The following is a 20,113-nucleotide window of genomic DNA, read 5'->3' as shown; positions in this document are numbered from 1 at the left end:
ATGATTATACTAATAATCATAGGTCATAGGTCATCCCTGACCCTTTCCAAAAGTATCCTCCAGCAGGAGGAGAGATATAGAGGTGAATAATGATCCAAAACTCCTGCCACCAGAACAGTTTTCCCCCATGCTGATGGTCTCAGTGAGCGGCCATCTGTTCCATAGAGACTAATGAGACTATGCTCACCATGTCAAGCCAATTCTAAACTGTAATCTGAATAGCTGCTCTGTTCTACACTGAAACTCTGTTCATCTCCCTAAAATACAGATACTGGAAATGAAAACATGCATGCATATCATAGCCATATTTCATCTTATGATCTAATATTCCAATCATCACCTATACTGTAAATAAAGTATTAACTTTGTGTATATTTTATGTATTCAGTTTCTATATGTTGTCTCCCTCTAGCAGCACTATCACAGCAAGGACATTAAGCAACTAAAGTTCATTCTGATTCTGTTTATAACTGTATTTTATTTGTATGTATGTGTTGGGCTTCAGCTTATATTATTCTTTATAGCCTTGATTTGTAAATGATGCTTGTCACAGACAGGCACCACATCACCCTCACCTGTCTGAGGATATCTTGATATATTAACTGGTAAACAAGGTGTTCTGAGGAGGCAGATGGTTGCAGATGGTTGCTGGGTGGAGCAGACTTCCATTCCACCAGACTTCCATTCCACCTTAAACCCTGTTGCTGCCAGCCTAAGGGGGGGTTTCTGTAACTCTGTATCTGAGACAGCCTGGATGGGAGGTTCAGGACAGCAACATGATGCCACTGCATTTGAGTGTTGGTGACACAAAAAGTCTTTTTTTCCCGAACAAGAACTCTGTAGGATCAGACCCTTAGCAAATTTGACATGCAACCATGAACACATTACACACAAAGAACACACAGTCTATGAAATTAAATCTACAGAAATGAACATGTTTTTTTCTATCCTTCTGGGGACCTGAGAACAGACCCAGAATTCCCTAGCCCTAATCCTGACTCTAACTCTAAATCTTAACTTCAAGATTAGTCTTTGACAGATGGGGAATTCGGGTCCCCACATGTACACATAGACCTGGATCACATGCACACACAGGCAAAAACACACACACACACAGACACACACACATACACACAGGAGTAAACAGGATGGAGTGATCTGGTAATATCCTCAGTGGTGTCTGTCTTGAGAAAACAGAGACAGGGCTCTCCTAACCTCCGAGCAGCATTATCCTCCTATCATCACTGGTAGGGAAAGAGGGAGGAGAACCCCCCGTAGAGACTGTCCAAAACAAAAAGGCCAATCTGAGCCCCTATTAATAAAACAGGACACTCAAATTTCCTGCATACCCTGCCTAATCTCAGACAGCTGTTATCTCTCTGCAGGAAGTGCTCTTCGCTCCGGGCCGGCCGTAGCGGTTGGAGCAGGGCTGATATCAGGACGGGCTGGGACAGGGACCCAGCAACAGGGACTGAGGCACCGGACGATAAGATAGAGTTGACTCTGTCAGCACCCATCTTTCTCTTCAACTATGTTTCAGTATCCAGAGGGCCTGGCTCCTCCATTCACTCTCTCCAAAAGTCACAGAACCCCTGTTCTGGAGATCCGTAGTTCTTAACTCTGGGCAGGAAGAAAGGAATGGGGACCTCTGTCTACAGAACTCTCCTTCTACGTACTGGAGGTTTCAGTGTGTCTGACTACATTCAAAAGTTTACGGTAAGAGACCAGGCTTTCGTACCTTTTTCACTGAGGTTATACAGGATAGTCTTATTTTCCTCATTCTTTTTAATCAGATTTGAGGATGACATTTCAGATTTAGTTCAAGAGGATGGAGGATGCCTACCAATACTAATAAGTATCTAATATAAGATGTTAGGGAACATTTTATTAATGCCTGAAAGGTTTCTGTTTTATTTTGCTTTTCATACCGTCATCTGTGATTGCATTTTATTAGAACACAAATGATCACAAATCATTATTAGTTATTCAATTATTTATTAACTTAAATAATATAAATCATTAAAATCACTGAGCAGAAACAAATGAACAAACAGCTTCACTTCCTCAAAGTCAGATGACTCTACCATATCAAATTGCTTTACATATCCAGAATCAATGTGCATCTAACTTTTTAAGAATCTATAGCCAGTTGGACTAAAATATCTCAAGCTTTCTGATGCTTGTGTGCATATGACAATCAAATTCTGGCATATACTAATATTCTCTACATGCAAAGAATGGGCTATAGGCAATAGGTGCTAGTTTAATAAACATTTAAAAGCTGGATCAAAGTCTATAAGATTAGATATCTTTCTTTTTTACTATTGCCTTTTATAGATTATGGGATGATGGTAACTGGAGGTGGAGATTCGTTTTTTAATTATTACTCTTATATCTTGTTCTTCAAAATGTGCTTATTTTTCTGGTCCTTGTCAAGTAAATCAATATTTTCAGAATGCTTGGAAAGGAGGCAGCGTTTGTCTTTGTATGTGTGTGTATGTATTTCTGTCCGTATGTGTATTAACAAGGTATCTGCTATCCATGGCTTTAACTCTGGCAGCTGGCTTGAGAGCAGACACAAGTCCCAGCTATCAACTGGGAAGCTATACTTGTTGACAGACTGAGAGGATACCTCTAAAGAATGGACCAAGACATACAGTCCACTCACTTAAGACTTAGACCACAAAGTCAAACAAACATACTATTGCTGGCATTTGACATCAGTTATCACTTTGATAAACGCACTTTAGTGTATTTCATCATGATGTGATTGGTTGACTAAATGTTGAGGGCAGAGCTTTAATTTCATATCGGCTGTATGCTTTGAGAGGACATTCGAACAGGCTTAGTAATTGTCCATTCTCTACACCTTTACCCTAAACAATCTTTACTTTTAAGTTAAAATATATTCTCCTCATGGAAATTAGGTGTATTGCAACGCAAATATTTGTATTATATCATACATTTTAGCAAATTCCTAACATATCATACATTTTAGCCAATTCCTAACATATCATATATTTAGCTAAATTCTTAAAATATCATACATTTTTTTATTTATAATGGAATGAAACATACCCTGTAAGACTGCGTTGCACTAGTGCAAGTATGTTTCTCTTCCTCTTTTAGTGACCAGCTTACAAATGCAATAAAAACTAAATTTATTAGAAAAATGTAAATGGCACAATGATTCTCTACGCTATGCAATGCTTGTTTTGCTGTATGAAATGAGTGAACAGGTTAGAATTTTAGCAATGAGGAAATGCTTTAACATTCTTTTTCAATAGGCTTGTGCCACTATGTCTGCTGTTGATCAATAGAAATTCCACATTTTTGGCATCACATTTTTGGCTGTGCTGAAATTTATTTTTCCCCAATTTATTTCCAATAATTATCATCCAATATTACTGCAGATATATTATGAAAATGTTCTTATATTATAAATGTATTTCTTATATAAATCCTACATGTAGCCCCGTTTGATGGGGGGACTTTTGAATTTGCAAGCAAGCTCCGCCCTCATTATTGATTAAACCAATTACAGAATGTTTTCTTTGGGAGCTGATCTGCATCCAGAACAATATTCATGAGTAAAAAAGGCTATCCTGTGGTACTAATGCCACAGAACCACAATAATGGGTTGAACTCATGGTTGATACTTTATCTTAATGTCAAGGGTTGTGGAGAAATGTGAGCAATCAGTGCCATAAACACTTTCCATCAATAGATCTACAAACAAACAGATCAAAGTACTGACTCCTCTTGTTTGCCAAGATAACTAAGATAGACAAACATTCACAGAGAAAAATCAAACAGTGCTAAATCAGTATATCCTTTCAGATTCTAATACATTCCAGAGAATGTTGTTTAGCTACAAAGCTATGAGCAGAGCCTGCCTCCAGAATGTTCCAGAAGACAGAATTTAGAGAGGTACACACCTGTCAGGAAAGATACATTTAGATATCAGTGGGTCAATGGCAAACATAACTTGATCACATGACATGGAACTAAACCAGTTACCACAAGCTGGGAGAGTGGAAACTATGCAGAGGCTTTCATGTCAGAAAGTTTTCATATAGTGTTCTCTTTTGGTAGACAATAGGCTAAAGGTGTGAGACAGGGTTGAATGGAAAGGACCGGATGAAACCAACAATAACCTCTCCAGTGACCTCACAAGTACAAAGCGTTGCTGTGTTGGAGAGGTAGATTTGGTCATTTCAGAGGGTCACCAGGTAAACCTTGGATAAGATGATAGTCATAGCATTCTTACAGGCAGCTTGTGTCCAGTCAAAAGGACAATGAACAGTCAGGTTTACATACTTTCTTCATCTAAAGGTCTCCCAACTTCTATCTGCTCTGATTTCACGGTTGAGTGCCTAGAGCCATCGCTCCTTGTTGTTTAACTTAACAAGTAAACATGCTATATAAGTCTCATACAGCAGCTGTGCAAATACTGACAACTCTAATGGTCCCTAATGCTTACTGCAAAGGTCTATAATTTACTGTTGTGTGCTTGGTGTTCAGGACAGTTCCCTGTCAGATCACCTCTCCTTTTATATGGCTTCCTGTTTTTCATTGCAGCCAGTTTCAACATTGGGGGAAGAATACATCCCTTTAAGAGCAATGCTTTTGCCAACCTGTACATTCTGGTGAGCTAGGATGCTAGCTAACTAGCATGTGGTGATAAACAAAGTTATGGTGGTCCATGGTGACTGTGATGAAATTCCCCAGCCAGACAAACAACTTGTGGAAAACCAGAGCGGGGCCACATTCCTTTGCCAGGGCAGCATCCCACCAGATTTCCATTGCAACTCCATTCCTAATTCCTGGTTATATATCAGTGGGGTGGTCCCTGGCAAAGGCCCAGGGTGAAGAGCTAGCCTATACTCTCACTGGGAAAGGCTTTATAAAGAAAGCATGCAGCTAACATTTCTGACCATTAAGTTTGGCTTAGGGGACTCCCAAGAGGTGGTGGTACTACCAGGATGGTTCTCTAGGCCATCCGCCGCTCTCTGGATCACTGTAGCTTTGTGTTCACGTATTCCCAGCAGTTATTTATTTTGTCTTAAATCAGTTATCACTTTGCAATATATATCCTAAAACAAGGATTTATATTGCATGTTTACAAAGACGATTCTGCTTTGAATTGGATCTTAGAGCACAGTTTTAAGCTGCTGTGCATGACAGTCTACAAAGGTGTTAAGCAGCTTGTTAAAACCACTGAAAGTTACATGTTGAATTTGTCATAAAAGGTAGGCATAAGTTGTCTAAACAGCAAACAATCATTGCAATCTGATATTTGTGATGGGAGAAAATTCCAGGATGTTCCAAGTAAACATATAGAGTACTGTAGACCAGAGAGAGGGCAACTGTTAGATTCCTGCATGCACTTTATTGCCATTCCACCGTCTACAGAGGTTTATTTTTAAAGGAAAGTGTCAGCCAATGTCCAGTCACTTTCCTCTGAGTGAAGCAGTGGTACAGTCACCCACCAAGAAGAGCTGTGCTGAGCGGACCAGAAACAAAAAAATTATCAGGGTGTCACTTGACTCCATCTGTCACAAACACAGTACAATACAACAATCAAAAAACAAACCAACGACCTGTATTTTCGAATGGTGAAGCAAGGTGATAATTTCAATACAACAACCTTTCCAAACATCTCTCCCTCTCTTTAATCCTGGCAAAAGGGGATCACATTAGGGTGAAGTGAATTCCTTGCATGCCCACCAGTCAACAGCATCCTTTTGAGGTTGAATTTAAATGTTTTGTTGACGTCAAGCGGCCATTGGAATTTTGGCAATGGTGTGGCTGCTATATAAAAACGTTGGGAAGGGGGAAGGGGGCCGGACGGGGCGCAGTGTGTGGGGGGGGGGGTCAGACAAGTGGCGAGATAAGATAGTGAAGAGGAGGTGTCTATTTAAGTGGTGTCATGTCTCATATTCAGACGACGGAGTCCGACAAAGCTGCCTTTATGGAACAGGGACCGCGACACCCGGGGACCCTCCACTCAAATAGATCCGATGCAGCTTGGGGCACGGCGGACGACCGCAGCTTCCCTCGTCTCACCTGACACTCGTTTCCCCGCCGGGCGGAATTTCTAGAAGCTATGAGCAAACCGGAGACATTGGCCACGTGCATCGCCAAGATGTACGAGGGGGGTAAATTGGACAACACCGGTATCCCTCCTGGAGCCATGAAGAAGCCGACTAACAGCTTGCTAACCTGCCTGGGAGGCATGGAGGTCAAGCTGAACAAGTTGGAGGCCAAAGTGGAGCAGATAGCCTGCAGCCAGACCGAGGTCCTCAAGAGGCTGGATGTGGTGTGCCAGAGCATGGGGACGCTGGAGAAGGACCTGGCCCGGTCCAGAAAGGACAGGGGCTCTCGTGGAGCTGGAGGAGATCTGGCCTTGTTCTCGGAAGTCAGAGTGCTATGCGGGGAGACTGTGGCACTGTTGAAAAACCTGCAGCAGGAGGGCAAATGGCAGAGGGAAAAGATTGAGGGAATTGAGAGCTCTGTGTCGGCAGCCGACAAGCTCTGGGGATACGTGGGGGAAGTCTTCAAAAGCTCCAAGATAGTCGAGTTCATCTTGAAAGGCATTGTGCCCTGGAGAAAACAGGGCCTACTTTACAGCGGAGAGGAAGAGGTCAGTGAGCACGTTTAAATGAGGTCTGTTCTGCAGGCTGGCACATTTCAGAACAAAATGCCATGTCCTTATTTTGAGTTATAGTTTTAACCTTTCCTTCACAAACCGTGATTCAGGTTCACTGTAAATGTCTTAATATGACCTTTGGAAAGCATGCAGTGCCCACTTCAGTGAGTACAGGGTGTACTGCTGTAAGGATTTGTACTTTCTCTTCAAAATAATTGCTCTTTCAAATGGAAATATTAGTTTAAATTAGTTATCAGAATAGTATGCCATTTCCATCCTATTTATTAGCATTCACTTCTATGTTGTTGTATAAAATGAAAACTATCCATGCGTTGTGTTCACAGGAAAGGATTTCATTATTGGTGATTTAAAAAAACAAAAATCTCAAATAAGAACTTGCTACTTTCTACCATAAATGGTCAAAACTATCTTTAGGATTTGACCTTGCAAAATAAGGAAGTATGAGTTGTGCGTCTGCACAAAAATGTCATTTGAAATCTGTAATGCAAGGTGTTTATACTACTATAGTAGCCTTGTGAAGGAATGACGTGTGAATGTGTGAATAATGTCAATGTTTTTGTAAAAACATATCTGTATATGTGTTGCTTTTATTAACATGTTTTAAATACAACATGCAGCCCAAACATTGGACTGTTGTCTCATGAAAGTGGACAAGATGTCATGTTACATTTAAAAAAACATCAGGGTTGATCTGATAATGAACAGACTCTCCACAATGAGAGCCAGCAATGAATACTGTGTGAACACAGATCAGGGCAGAGTTGCCCCTTGCCCACACAGGCATGACCCTACAGTATATTCTGATCTCACTGAGACCTTTTCAGGCCCGATCCACTTACTGCTGGAATCTCTCAGCTACTCTTGGCTCAGTATAAACAAATGGGATTCCAGCTGAGTTGGCCCAGCATGCATCTGTCATCAGATATGTGCGGTTGTCATATCAAAAATTGTCCACCAGGTCATTATAAATACTCAAAGGGCTGTGCATCAATCATAACTAATTCATTAAGGTGGTGTTTTAGTTGTGAAAATTATGTAGAAATGTTAGCTATTTGCTTCTTTACAGATTCTTTGGGTTTAGAGAAGTATAACAAAAACTACACTGTGTTTTTGTCCTTACGCTTGTTCTGGAAGCAGATCTGCCCGAAAGCCATTTGTGATGTTTTAGGCCTGAACTGCTTGGAATGCTTAGTGGGCAACAATAGAAATCAGATACAGAGTATCTCTTTAAAGGTGGTCAAATTAATAATTATACTTTGAATGATGTATTAAACCACCCAGACACAGCAAAGATACATTCATCCTTCTGATCTAAGCTGCAGGACATAAATTAAACTGTTCAGGGATGTCACCATTAGGCCAATGGGGATTTTAAAAAGTAATAGAGTTCTGTTGTTGAGATGGGGGAAATCATAGAATGGATTTGTCACAGTATAATGACTTTACATTAAGGACCTATTTGGCAATGAAAGAAATAATGCAAAAATTAAGAATAGAAATAGACAATACTGCAGATTCTCATACCAAAGGATGCCATTCATAGAGAATTAGAGTATTTTGCTGCTATACCACATGCATTGTAGAATAATCATTACAGCTGATTGTGTTGCAACTGTGGTAAGCAATATGTATGAAGGATTTTCTCTTCTCAGAAAACAAAATCAGAAGATAGCACAGTAAAGCCTAAAGTCCCCGTCTGCAACCAGTTGACTGAGGTCCAGGAAGAAGAATTACATATCACCACAGGTAAGGTGGACTTGCCTCTGCGTTATCTGGCGCTGCCTGCATCTTGCTCAGTCAGTGTTATAGTAGCTATTTTAATTTTTAATTCCTCACAAAAATACATTACTTTCCTTGTTTAATCACGGCAACTCCCAATGGGCTCAGGAAAGTTGATGATCATAACATGTCATTCTGCTTCTGTACAAATTCCTCTTCAAGCCAGGCCATTTGCAGTATGACTGCATGTGAAGTCAGACAGCCCCCCACATTTATAAATCTGTGTAAGATTCTTGTTTCTACACTCAACTGAGGGAGTCATCTCGATGTTTGGGCAGTGGAAGCTTATGGAGGGCGATGGAACTTGGCAGCATTTTGCCATTTTCCTCACAGATTTCAAAACAGAATTCACCATTTGCCAAAGTTTCATTAAGTAATAAAAACCTTTGGTCCTTTTTTCTTGACTTACAACCTCAGTTAGCTTTGCCTGACCCACATGAGGGTGTCACTACAGTCACAGAAATCCCTTTACACTACTACAGTCACAGAAATCCCTTTACACTACTACAGTCACAGAAATCCCTTTACACCACTGCTGTCACAGAAATCCCAACAGTTGATACGTCTCCCCACAAAGGGCAATGCTGATCAATATAAACCGCCCATACAGCACAGTTAAGCCTCAAACATAGACTTTAATGGGTACCTCAACCTTGCGATGCAGTGCTTTGCATCCCAGTGCCACCCGGGACTTTCAAGTTTGACAATTTACTGAAAATGCAGTAGGCAGAAATTGCTTAGATCTTTTATGCAAAACTCATGCGAGTGGGTGGAGATTCGATTAACTAATGGGTCTTCACTTGAGCAAATTTCTTCTAGCATTTCCGTTGTTCTCCTACAGATGACCAGAGGGCGGTAGAGCTTCCCGTAGAGGATGAGAAGGACACAGACTATGGACTGGGCTCACAAGCTCCTCCTGATCCCTGCAGACTCTCAGAGGGCCCCGCAGTCAACTTCTCAACAGAGCAGGGCGAAGCCTTACCTACCGGCGGCGACGGTGGTGTCAAAGGCTCTCGCAAGCCCAAAGAGGTCACTTTAAAAAGCAGAGAGCTCACCAGAGTCCAGACCTTCGCACCGGATGTGGTCGTGGCTCAGGAGGAGGTCACCGTCGAAAGAGTCTCTGAGCTGAGGAGGTAGGACGTCGCCAATCGAAGATTACAGTTGACCAAAGAGCAACCTCATCTTGTTAAGTCCCTTCCCTGTATTTTGATGTACTTCCGTAAGAAAATAAAAATGAATTGGCATCGCCGCTGCTCTCAACAGGGTTAGCGAAAGTGTGACAGGTGGACATTAATTTACATCAAAGGGATCTAAACAAAGCAAAGATATATAAAAGCACACAGGGGGCAGATAATACAGTACCCTCAAGCTAAACCCCACAGCAGCCTTTTCATCTCTAATGAAAGGCTCTCAAGAGCTAGTGGGCTCTCACTTTGAATACGTTGAGCAATATGATGAGGCACATGCTAAATAGAATACAGAAAATCATGAGTCCTTCTGATGTTGCTATGTTTTACCAGCCTAACGCCTAAGTGGTAATTCATGAAGGGGGGCTATTAACATCAGACTGACAAGTTTGATTAATTGGATTGGGCAGGTTTGCGCATCGCTGCCACTGCCTATGGATATTCCCTGGGGTTCGATGTCAGAGGCTCGGACAAGCCAGAATACAAAAACAAAAGAAGCAAAGTGTAGATGCTACGTCATTGCCAGCTAGGTATCACAGCTGGAGCACCAGTACGAATGCTGTAATGTAAGTTCCACATAGGCTTTAAGCCAGGGAGCCTACCACCTTTAAGTGTGGCCCATTGAGGATGATAGAGAGCTCTCCTTTGTACTGTCCCATTATTGCTTCTTTGACAATATAGACAGCGCCATTGAAGTTGTACATTTTGTTGTTCTAGCACTTTCTATGAGTTGTTAAACAAACTGAATGGATGCATGCTGCCACCTGAGGTGTTTTATTTGATCAGGAGTGAAGCCATGGCTGGCAAAGTACTGCCACACAAGGGTGTAGAATTAGGGGGGGGGGGGGTCATCATTGCAGACAGGTCAGTGTGACCACCGTAGAAAAGAGTGGAAATCTTGACTCCGACTCCCCACCCCACATACAATACAAAGCATGTAGTGGGATTTTTATCATAGGTACTCTGCGAGTGACGGAATCTAAAACAAAAATCCAGAAAATCACATTGTATGATTTTTAAGTAATTAATTTGCATTTTATTGCATGACATAAGTATTTGATACATCAGAAAAGAAGAACTTAATATTTGGTACAGAAACCTTTGTTTGCAATTAGAGAGATCATACGTTTCCTGTAGTTCTTGACCAGGTTTGCACACACTGCAGCATGGATTTTGGCCCACTCCTCCATACAGACCTTCTCCAGATCCTTCAGGTTTTGGGGCTGTCACTAGGCAATACAGACTTTCAGCTCCCTCCAAAGATTTTCTATTGGGTTCAGGTCTGGAGACTGGCTAGGCCAGGACCTTGAGATGCTTCTTACGGAGCCACTCCTTAGTTGCCCTGGCTGTGGGTTTCGGGTCGTTGTCATGCTGGAAGACCCAGCCACGACCCATCTTCAATGCTCTTACTGAGGGAAGGCGGTTGTTGGCCAAGATCTCGTGATACATGGCCCCATCCATCCTCCCCTCAATACGGTGCAGTCGTCCTGTCCCCTTTGCAGAAAAGCATCCCCAAAGAACGATCTTTCCACCTTCATGCTTCATGGTTGGGACGGTGTTCTTGGGGTTGTACTCCTTCTTCTTCCTCCAAACACGGTGAGTGGAGTTTCGACCAAAAAGCTCTATTTTTGTCTCATCAGACCACATGACCTTCTCCCATTCCTCCTCTGGATCATCCAGATGGTCATTGGCAAACTTCAGTTGGGCCTGGAAATGCGCTGGTTTGAGCAGGGGGACCTTGCGTGCGCTGCAGGATTTTAATCCATGACGGTGTTGTGTGTTACTAATAGTTTTCTTTGAGAATGTGGTCCCAGCTCTCTTCAGGTCATTGACCAGGTCCTGCCGTGTAATTCTGGGCTGATCCCTCACCTTCCTCATGATCATTGATGCCCCACGAAGTGAGATCTTGCATGGAGCCCCAGACCGAGGGAGATTGACCGTCATCTTGAACTTCTTCCATTTTCTAATAATTGCGCCAACAGTTGTTGCCTTCTCACCAAGCTGCTTGCTTATTGTCTTGTAGCCCATCCCAGCCTTGTGCAGGTCTACAGTTTTAACCTTAATGTCCTTACACAGCTCTCTGGTCTTGGCCATTGTGGAGAGGTTGGAGTCTGTTGGATTGAGTGTGTGGACAGGTGTCTTTTATACAGATAACGAGTTCAAACAGGTGCATTTAATACAGGTAATGAGTGGAGAACAGGAGAGCTTCTTAAAGAAAAACGAACAGGTCTGTGAGAGCCAGAATTCTTACTGGTTGGTAGGTGATCAAATACTTATGTCATGCAATAAAATGCTAATTAATGATTTAGAAATCATACAATGTGATTTTGTGGATTTTTGTTTTAGATTCCGTCTCTCACATTTGAAGTGTACCTATGATAAAAATAGACCTCTACTTGCACAGTAGGAAAACCTGCAAAATCAGCGGGGTATCAAATACTTGTTCTCCCCACTGTATAATTCAACTCCCTGGTTGTGTTGCAGATCAAGACAATACCTAACGATTTCAGCTGCCAATCTGCTGACCCCCCCGCGTTGTCCCTTTCCTTGTCCATCTGGTCATGCTTCCGACCTGGACTAGGTTTAAATAGACTCTGGACTCAGCCCACATGCATTTATTAATTATTACAATTTGTACTCTTAATACAGTTTAGGAAAAAATTAAGAGACCACTGCACCTTTTCAAAAAAGTTGAAAAGCAAAGTTTTGAGTGAGGAACAGAAGCGTTCAATTTGCAGTTTGACTTTTTTGGAAAGGAAAGAAAAAGTTGCAGTGGTCTCTTAATTTTTTACAGAGCTGGATGTTCACCCGGCACAGCCAGAAAAGGACCGGTCACCCCTCTGAGCCTGGTTCCTCTCTAGGTTTCTTCCTAAATTTCTGCCTTCTTAGGGAGTTTTTCCTAGTCACTGAAATTGAACACTACTGTTGTTTGCTCCTTGGGGTTTAAGGGCGGGTGTTTTGTAAAAGCACTTTGTGACAACTGCTGCTGTAAAAATACATTTGATTGATTGATTTGATTGATTGACAAGTATAATTAATTGGCTTATCCCTCTTGATGAATGTGACAGTCACCATTTGGGTGCAACTACAGACAAGTTGCACCCAAATGGCTATTTCAAAATAGTGCATGTCCTCTCAGGCATTAACCATGCCTAAACGTAATTTTGTTCATGGTATGTTGACTGTATTGTAATGTTACTGTTTTTTTAGGACTTCTGATGTGACCGTGATTTCGTTGGGTACTGAGTTAGATACCGAAGTCAAGAAGAAAGACGTTCCAAAACCCACTGGATCTCAATCACCTACCTCCCCGACTGAGGAGCAACAGCGGGACCAACTGCTGGAGCAGGCCCCTTTAAGTGTCCCCCTTCTTTCCAAGGAGGAGGGTGCTCTTCATAAACAGGACCCTACAAAGGCTTCAGTCAGTGCCCGGGAGCCCGCTGTCATCGTAAAACCACGGACCTCAGACAGCAGTAAACGAACAAGCCCACTGACTTTGGTCACCAAACCGGAGCAAGCAAAACTCGGTTGTCAGGCTAACCCTGTGGCAGCCGCAAAGCCGCATAAAACCCTTCCCCCTCAACCAGTGTCTAAGACACTGAAAGACTCTGCAGAACCTGTTTTCCCTCAGCCGCCTCCCTCTTTAGATGTTAAAAACCCTGCAGCAACAGCACAAGAGGCGGCTTTAGAAGCACCGCAATTAGTCATAGGTATGGGCAGTATTACTGTCATTTTTAACACAATATGAATTGCACAAGTGTGTTATTGGGTGAAATGCAACATGTTACATGTTCCTCATGGTCTGTCAGTCCTCTGGAATGTCCACAGATTATTACCCATATCACCAAGCAGATAATAAATCATACTATTGTCTTCCCTTCCAGATGACTGCCCACCTTTGCCCGCTCCGTTTGAGCACCGCATTGTTAGTGCCAAGCAGGTTCCGATGGGAACGTATTATGCTGTAAAGCCTAACGAGGTTCTCGGAGGGTGAGCCCTTATTTCTTAATCCACCCCCAAAAAATGATATGATGGTACAAAGACATTCAGATTTTGGTTTTGCATATTTTACTGCCCCTATCATTACCCAACAAATATAAGTGACTTAAGTTGTATTAATCAATAGGTTAAAAATAACTAAATGTTATTTTTAACCTACTGATGTCAATAAAAGTCAAGTTGGCATCTACCTAATTTACGTTGCCTTACAATAGCAATGTAGCTAAAACAAGAAGAGGCGGTCGCCTCAGCTGAGGTAAACTGGCGCAGCGATAACCAGGGTTAACAGGCTGACAGTGTTTAGTATAGCATGATAGCATGCAATGGACAGACCAGGAAGAGAGATAACACATATCAGCAGCAGGGCTGAACAACTGGCACCAGAGACATGGCTAATCCCTCACAGAGTCTGCAAATAAGCCCTGGCTTCTTTTATACTTGTCATGAACTGGGTTTATTTCGGGAAGGTGTTGAGTGGCCATTTGCATAAGGCCTTTTTTTTTTAATTGCCGTGGCCCATTTAAAGTACAACTGCCCTCTCCCTACATAAAGAATTTGGCTTTGTACACTTCCAATGAAACCAGAGAACGAAAACATGTCATTTGAGTATTTCTGCAAAGCCCTGACTGAGGTCAAAGGACACCCCTCAAGGTTGAGTGCTTCTGGGACTTTGCAAGGGGTTTCCAACTCCTGGTACTCAAGTACCCCCTCCACACCACACTTCATTGTTGTAGCTAGCTTCGGACCAACATACCCAATTTAACCCACTGATTGTAAGTTGACAAGTTTGAATCAGGGTTGTCTGAGGCTTCCATTGAAATATGTACTCTTGGACGTTCTGAAGAACCAGAGTTGGAAACCATTGGTCACTGCTTTGGTTGGATGTAGCATTGAGGTCTAGCATTGTTCTCAACCCCCTGCAGCACCCATTTAGAAAATATTGCCATAAATATGCATGTGCATCTAGGACGTTTGAACAAAATCTAAGTGTTTACTCATGTTGTCTTTGCATGAGTATATAGTAACTACAAGCAATTACCATTGTGCTTCCACAGGGGACGTTTTGGGCAGGTCCATAAGTGTGCAGAGCTGTCGTCTGGCCTAACCCTTGCCGCAAAGATCATCAAAGTCAAGGGGATGAGGGAAAGAGTAAGTGGATATTCAACAACAGACCTCACTCTCTATCGTTCCCAACACCCCTGACCTTTCTATGTTCCTGTCAAGTTTATTTATGAGGTTCTATGTGAGCAATTCTCCAACCGCAGCTTAAAGAGATGCTCACGCGCCCGACTCTCTTCTCCTACCCAAAATCCACCATAGCCCCATTCCAGATCGATTTCACATCCTTAGGCTTCAACTGGTAACTCCTATTACACTTGTTAATCACCATACTCACATTGAAAACCATTTGAACTCTACTTTTCATGACTTGTAAGAAGTTGGCATGTAGTACTGGAAGCCTGTATTTATTTATGTGTAAAATACATCGATTTGGGAGTATGAGACACTTTAGTAAAAGGAGGAAATGACGGGAGTGTATGTTTGACCAAAACTGCACATTTTTTATTTAGAATTGTGCCAGACATTAATACGCTACAGAGTGGTTTTAATGCATAACTTTCCCTTTTGTCAAGGTTGAGAGGCCTCAATTCTTTCCTTTTATCTTCCTATCCACCACTTATCTCTCTCTCTTTCTGTTTCTCATTCTTTTTCTGGGGTGAAAGGATGAAGTGAAGAATGAAATTGGAGTTATGAACCAACTAAACCACGTAAATCTGATTCAGCTTTACGATGCCTTTGAGTCACGGACAAATCTTACGCTTATTATGGAGTAGTAAGTTGTTGTTCTAAGTGTAAAGAAATGTCCCTCATCTGCCTTTTATTTGAGACAACAAACACTGTTCCAGTTCATAAAACATTTCTTTTTGTGGAAGAAGTTAATTTCCTCAGCTCTTCTTTGCTACAATATTACTTCTGCAGCAGTGACCGGCTCTCTGTGTTTGCAGTGTGGAAGGTGGGGAGTTGTTTGACCGAATCGTTGATGAGAACTACCATCTGACAGAGCTGGATGCCATTGTGTTTATGAGGCAGATCTGTCAGGGGGTACAGTACCTCCATCAGCAATACATTCTCCATTTAGACCTCAAGGTAAAAGCCTTATAATATAAATAGAATAGATTTCAGAAACTACATTACATATCACACTGGTGATGGGGTTCTTACATTCTCTCTATATTTCCTATCAGCCTGAGAACATTCTGTGTGTAAACTCCACTGGAAATCAGATCAAGATCATTGACTTTGGTCTGGCGAGAAAGTAAGGTTCTCATTATTTTCTCTGCTCAGGGTACATCATTTTTATATACTAGCCTCATTCAATACATTCTTGTCATTATGATTTGAGTGAAATCCATACAAATCCATTGCAGTAGCCATGGCAACAGTGACCCAGTAGTCAATTTTGTTTGCTGCAAGGTTTATAGTACAGATATGAAAACAAAACTATTTATTAAACTGAAGTAAAATCTTTAAAGGAGAATTCACACATTTACATAAGTAAAGAGTCAGCATTTTTTCTGTAACCAAACAACATTTTTAAAATCAGAACTTCATCTTTCATTAGTCTTATTTTTTCAAAATTAAATTAAATTATGGTTTTGGTTTAGTAATAACCTATATGTTGGGAGTCTTGTGATATTGTATTAATTTACCCATAATTCAGATCAGCTCCTCTCCCCTCAGGTACAGACCTAGAGAGAAACTAAAGGTCAATTTTGGCACCCCTGAATTTCTGGCTCCAGAAGTCGTCAACTATGACTTTGTCTCATTCCCAACAGATATGTGGAGTGTGGGAGTCATAACATATATGCTGTGAGTATCACACATACACACACACACACACACCTCTGCTAGGCAGCAACATCAGTCGTATCATGTAACATGATGATCTGTTGTAAAAGGGTCAACCCAGTGGTATCCTAGCCAATGCTAGCATGCTTGCAATCCATCGCTAAACGCACCTTGGCCTTGTCACTCACACTTGCGTTGCCCAGCCATGACTTCATAACCAATAGCTGGCCCTGAATAAACTGTATACGTCCCAGTTGAGATCCTGGCTTTTCTCAGGACTTCAATTAATGCTAATGACATGACAGGTGTCCGCAGAGATTTGGCAAGGGCTCGCCCCAAAATGACAATGTGTGGCTGTTCCACACTCCATGCTGCTAGTTCAATTATTCTATTCTATTTTTAGCAAGTATTAATGTGTCCGTGTTGTTTTCGTTTCAATTTCTCTGGGGTGTGGCACGCTGAAACGTCATAACCATTTCCCATGGTATTTTTTTTTACCTCTTCTCAAACTACTGTATATATTCACATTCTACCGGGTGTGTCCTTTTCAGTTCAGTGCAACCGGGCACTGAGGGAGAGCTCTATGTCATGACTGGGAAAGTTTTTTCTTTTCCATAAATTACAGTGGACTGGACACTGAATGAAAACATGACTAACCCAATATATCTCACTGCTTTATTAGTCTGAGTGGCCTGTCTCCATTCCTGGGGGACAATGATGCAGAGACAATGAGCAACATCCTTCATGCCAACTGGGATTTTGATTCAGATGCATTTGAGCTTGTCTCCGAAGAGGCTAAGGACTTCATTTCCAGACTGCTAATACCAGCTAAATGGTATGTCTTCCTTGTAATTCAGGTTCCATGAATTAGTGAGGTACAATATGGCCAGCATATCATGCTGGGGGCTATACTTATAGACATGGCAATGTAGAGTGTGTGGATACTGCCCTAACCCACTGAATATTTTTCACATTTTAAGAACCCAAAGGGTTATTGCTATTAAAAACAGTAAAAATACATATTTTTTCATACCAGCAGAATCCATTCTCTTATTTTAACTAATTTCTTCAAACGAGAAAGTTTGTTTTTTGCGTAAGTCATTGAAATCACAACCTAAATGCAGCACATTTGCCACTGAATCATAACCTGACTCTTGATGATTAATTTGGCCCATTGTCTAAAAGGGTTATCTGGTGCATATATTTGTAATGTTGCCATGATATCTATCCAAGGATATGGCAGGTCAGAAGAAAGTCTACTACATGAGTCACATGAACTGTGATTAAAGTTGTGATCCCAGATCCCTCTGTTCACTGATCAACTGGCAGGTGGCTGACAGGAAATGACAACACTCGATATTTGGGACCTTGTTGTTCTTTCTGTGTTGTGTCATTGTTAACAATCTGTTAATTCCTAATCGGGGCTCTCAGTTGAGTTACACGCCCACCGTCAGACAATGCTCTGCTCATCCAGTATCTCTTCACAGACTACCTCTCTTTCTGGGTATGGGCACATCCCTGCTATTAGCAGCAGCTGTCTGATGACAGGTTGCCAGTATGATATGAGTCATAAGTTACGCAGAATTGTCTTTTGCACCATATCGCCAGCTGCGTGGAAATTATTGTGGTTTTGAGTTTGGGAAAATGTCCAACGTGTGTGTATTTGGAGTCAACAAATCATTTTGAGGAACGTCTGTAGAAAAGTGTGTGTGTGTTGACGCCATTTTCCTGTGTGTCTAAATTGCAGCAGTAGGCTCAGTGCGACTGGGTGCATGAAGCACACCTGGCTGAACAACCTGGAGGATAAGGCCAAATTTCACCGGGTGAGGCTCAAGTCCCAAGTCAAGCTCCAACGCTACCTGGCCGCTCACAGGAAGTGGAAGGTACGGACTGACTGCTGTCACTCGTGCTCACATGAATTATGTGGTTCAAGAGGTCAATTGCATTTGTGTTGGAGTTGTTAAAATATTTTCACCAAGAAACCGATGTAAATGGAATTGTTCTTCTTCCTTTCAGAAACATTTTTATGTCGTTACTGCAGCCAACAGGCTGAAGAGATTTCGCCAAGATCGTCCCACAAACTCTGTATAGTTTGTGTTGAGGAGACTGCTGTAAAATCCTAGAAGTGGCTGTCTTTCGAAACAGAGCAGGTGCCAAACAATGATCAGTTCGGGGCGAAGCGGGCATTTTCTTCCCAAAGGGCGACACTTGTTTTATGCTGGGGGTGAGGGGGGCATTTTCTTCTGAAAGGGGGACACTTGTTTTATGCTGGGGGTGAGGGGGGCATTTTCTTCCCAAAGGGGGACACTTGTTTTATGCTGGGGGTGAGGGGGGCATTTTCTTCTGAAAGGGTTAGACTTGTTTCATGCTGTATTTCTATTAACTATATGCAACTAATTTTCGACAAAGGACCTTCTGGGAGGATAATGTTATTGGAGAAGAAACATCTCAATATCTGAAGTTAAAATCCAGTGTGATGCCTGTTTAGACTTGGTGAACTCTTGACAGCACAGCTACAACAGACCCAAAGGGTTGCCTAGGTCCTAGGCTGGGAGCACTTATTCTGGAATGAAACACTAAAAATGCATTGCTTTGAGTGAGCAATTATTCAAATGGCATTTTACTAACATTTAGCCAGTTGGACTCAGTTGAAGATTACAATCATAATTATTGTGCTGTAGTCGTGATCATTTCATTACCAGTCAATGTAATTGCACTCTCTTTCTAAGCGAACCCTGTACCCAGTTGGTTATCAAACTTCTTCCCCAGGAGAGGATTGAGATGCACTGATGTATTTTATAGGCTATTTATCTCCATTTAATGCATAGTTTTCCTGGGGACCACAAGGCATGAATGCTTTTGTCCTAGCACTCAAGATTCAATTGTCACCATACCACTTACACACTTGATTGACATGATCAACCTATCCTCAAGTCTTTAATCTGAATCAGGTGTGAGTAGTAGGGCAAAAACGTATGTGTACTCCTTGGGGGCCCCAGGACCAGGATTGAGAAACACTGGCATAGTTCATTGAATTGCCATCACTCAAAATGGAATTTGGAAATGTATAATATTGATGTAAAAAAGAAACAAGGACAATGTAATTTATATAGAACTGTTGATCTGTTTTTGTGTTCCTGTTTGGATGTTGGACAGAGGCATCAGGACAGAACACAATCTCCATGTCTGGCATCGATGGAAATGTAATATAGTGTTTATGTTACGCTTCAGTACACAGTTATGTGCAGTCTTCTTGTGGGTGATGTTTCTACTCACCATACAACTGTGGGTCACTGTGAGCTTTCAGCAGGTACTACTTCATGTAACTGTAATTAATGACAAAACTGTTTAAATTGCTAGTGTAATTGTTTTGACATCAAGTTGTAATCACAAGGGCACTATAAACACCATATATTTTTTGTTGAGTCCAGTATGTTGAATGCAGTATTAGAACTAGACCACCTTGTCACCACATTACTTTTTCCTTCTATGAAGGCTTTGAATGGAACACAACCTGACTGTACTCTGCCCTTATCACGTGACTTCAATGCCCCCCACCTTTGTGTTTTGAAGAAGAATAACTAAACTAGCTGAAAAATATTTATTAAAAGCAAAAACAATGACC

The 20,113-nt window shown here is 41.7% G+C and overlaps 1 protein-coding gene across 2 annotated transcripts; it reads left to right on the top strand.

Annotated features, from left to right (window-relative positions):
• Positions 1-1,376: 1,376 nt before the first annotated feature.
• On the top strand, positions 1,377-20,111 carry mylk3 (myosin light chain kinase 3). 2 transcript variants are annotated; one of them, XM_010897757.5, is made up of 14 exons: positions 1,702-1,716; positions 5,948-6,646; positions 8,326-8,419; positions 9,294-9,585; positions 12,850-13,349; positions 13,524-13,629; positions 14,694-14,787; positions 15,363-15,472; positions 15,645-15,786; positions 15,885-15,955; positions 16,381-16,509; positions 17,171-17,323; positions 18,236-18,371; positions 18,505-20,111. In XM_010897757.5, the coding sequence occupies exons 2-14, from the start codon at positions 6,110-6,112 to the stop codon at positions 18,577-18,579; spliced, it is 2,439 nt and encodes an 812-aa protein (XP_010896059.2). In that variant the 5' UTR covers positions 1,702-1,716; positions 5,948-6,109; the 3' UTR covers positions 18,580-20,111. The 2 variants fall into 2 exon arrangements, with proteins under 2 accessions (XP_019909763.2, XP_010896059.2); XM_020054204.3 differs by lacking the exon at positions 5,948-6,646 and having other exon boundaries at positions 1,377-1,716.
• Positions 20,112-20,113: the final 2 nt, after the last annotated feature.

The sequence above is a fragment of the Esox lucius genome, chromosome 2 (assembly GCF_011004845.1).
Source record: "Esox lucius isolate fEsoLuc1 chromosome 2, fEsoLuc1.pri, whole genome shotgun sequence".
NCBI classification, from domain to species: domain Eukaryota; kingdom Metazoa; phylum Chordata; class Actinopteri; order Esociformes; family Esocidae; genus Esox; species Esox lucius.
Note: the sequence above shows the minus strand (reverse complement) of the source record. Positions and strands in the feature narration are given on the sequence as shown.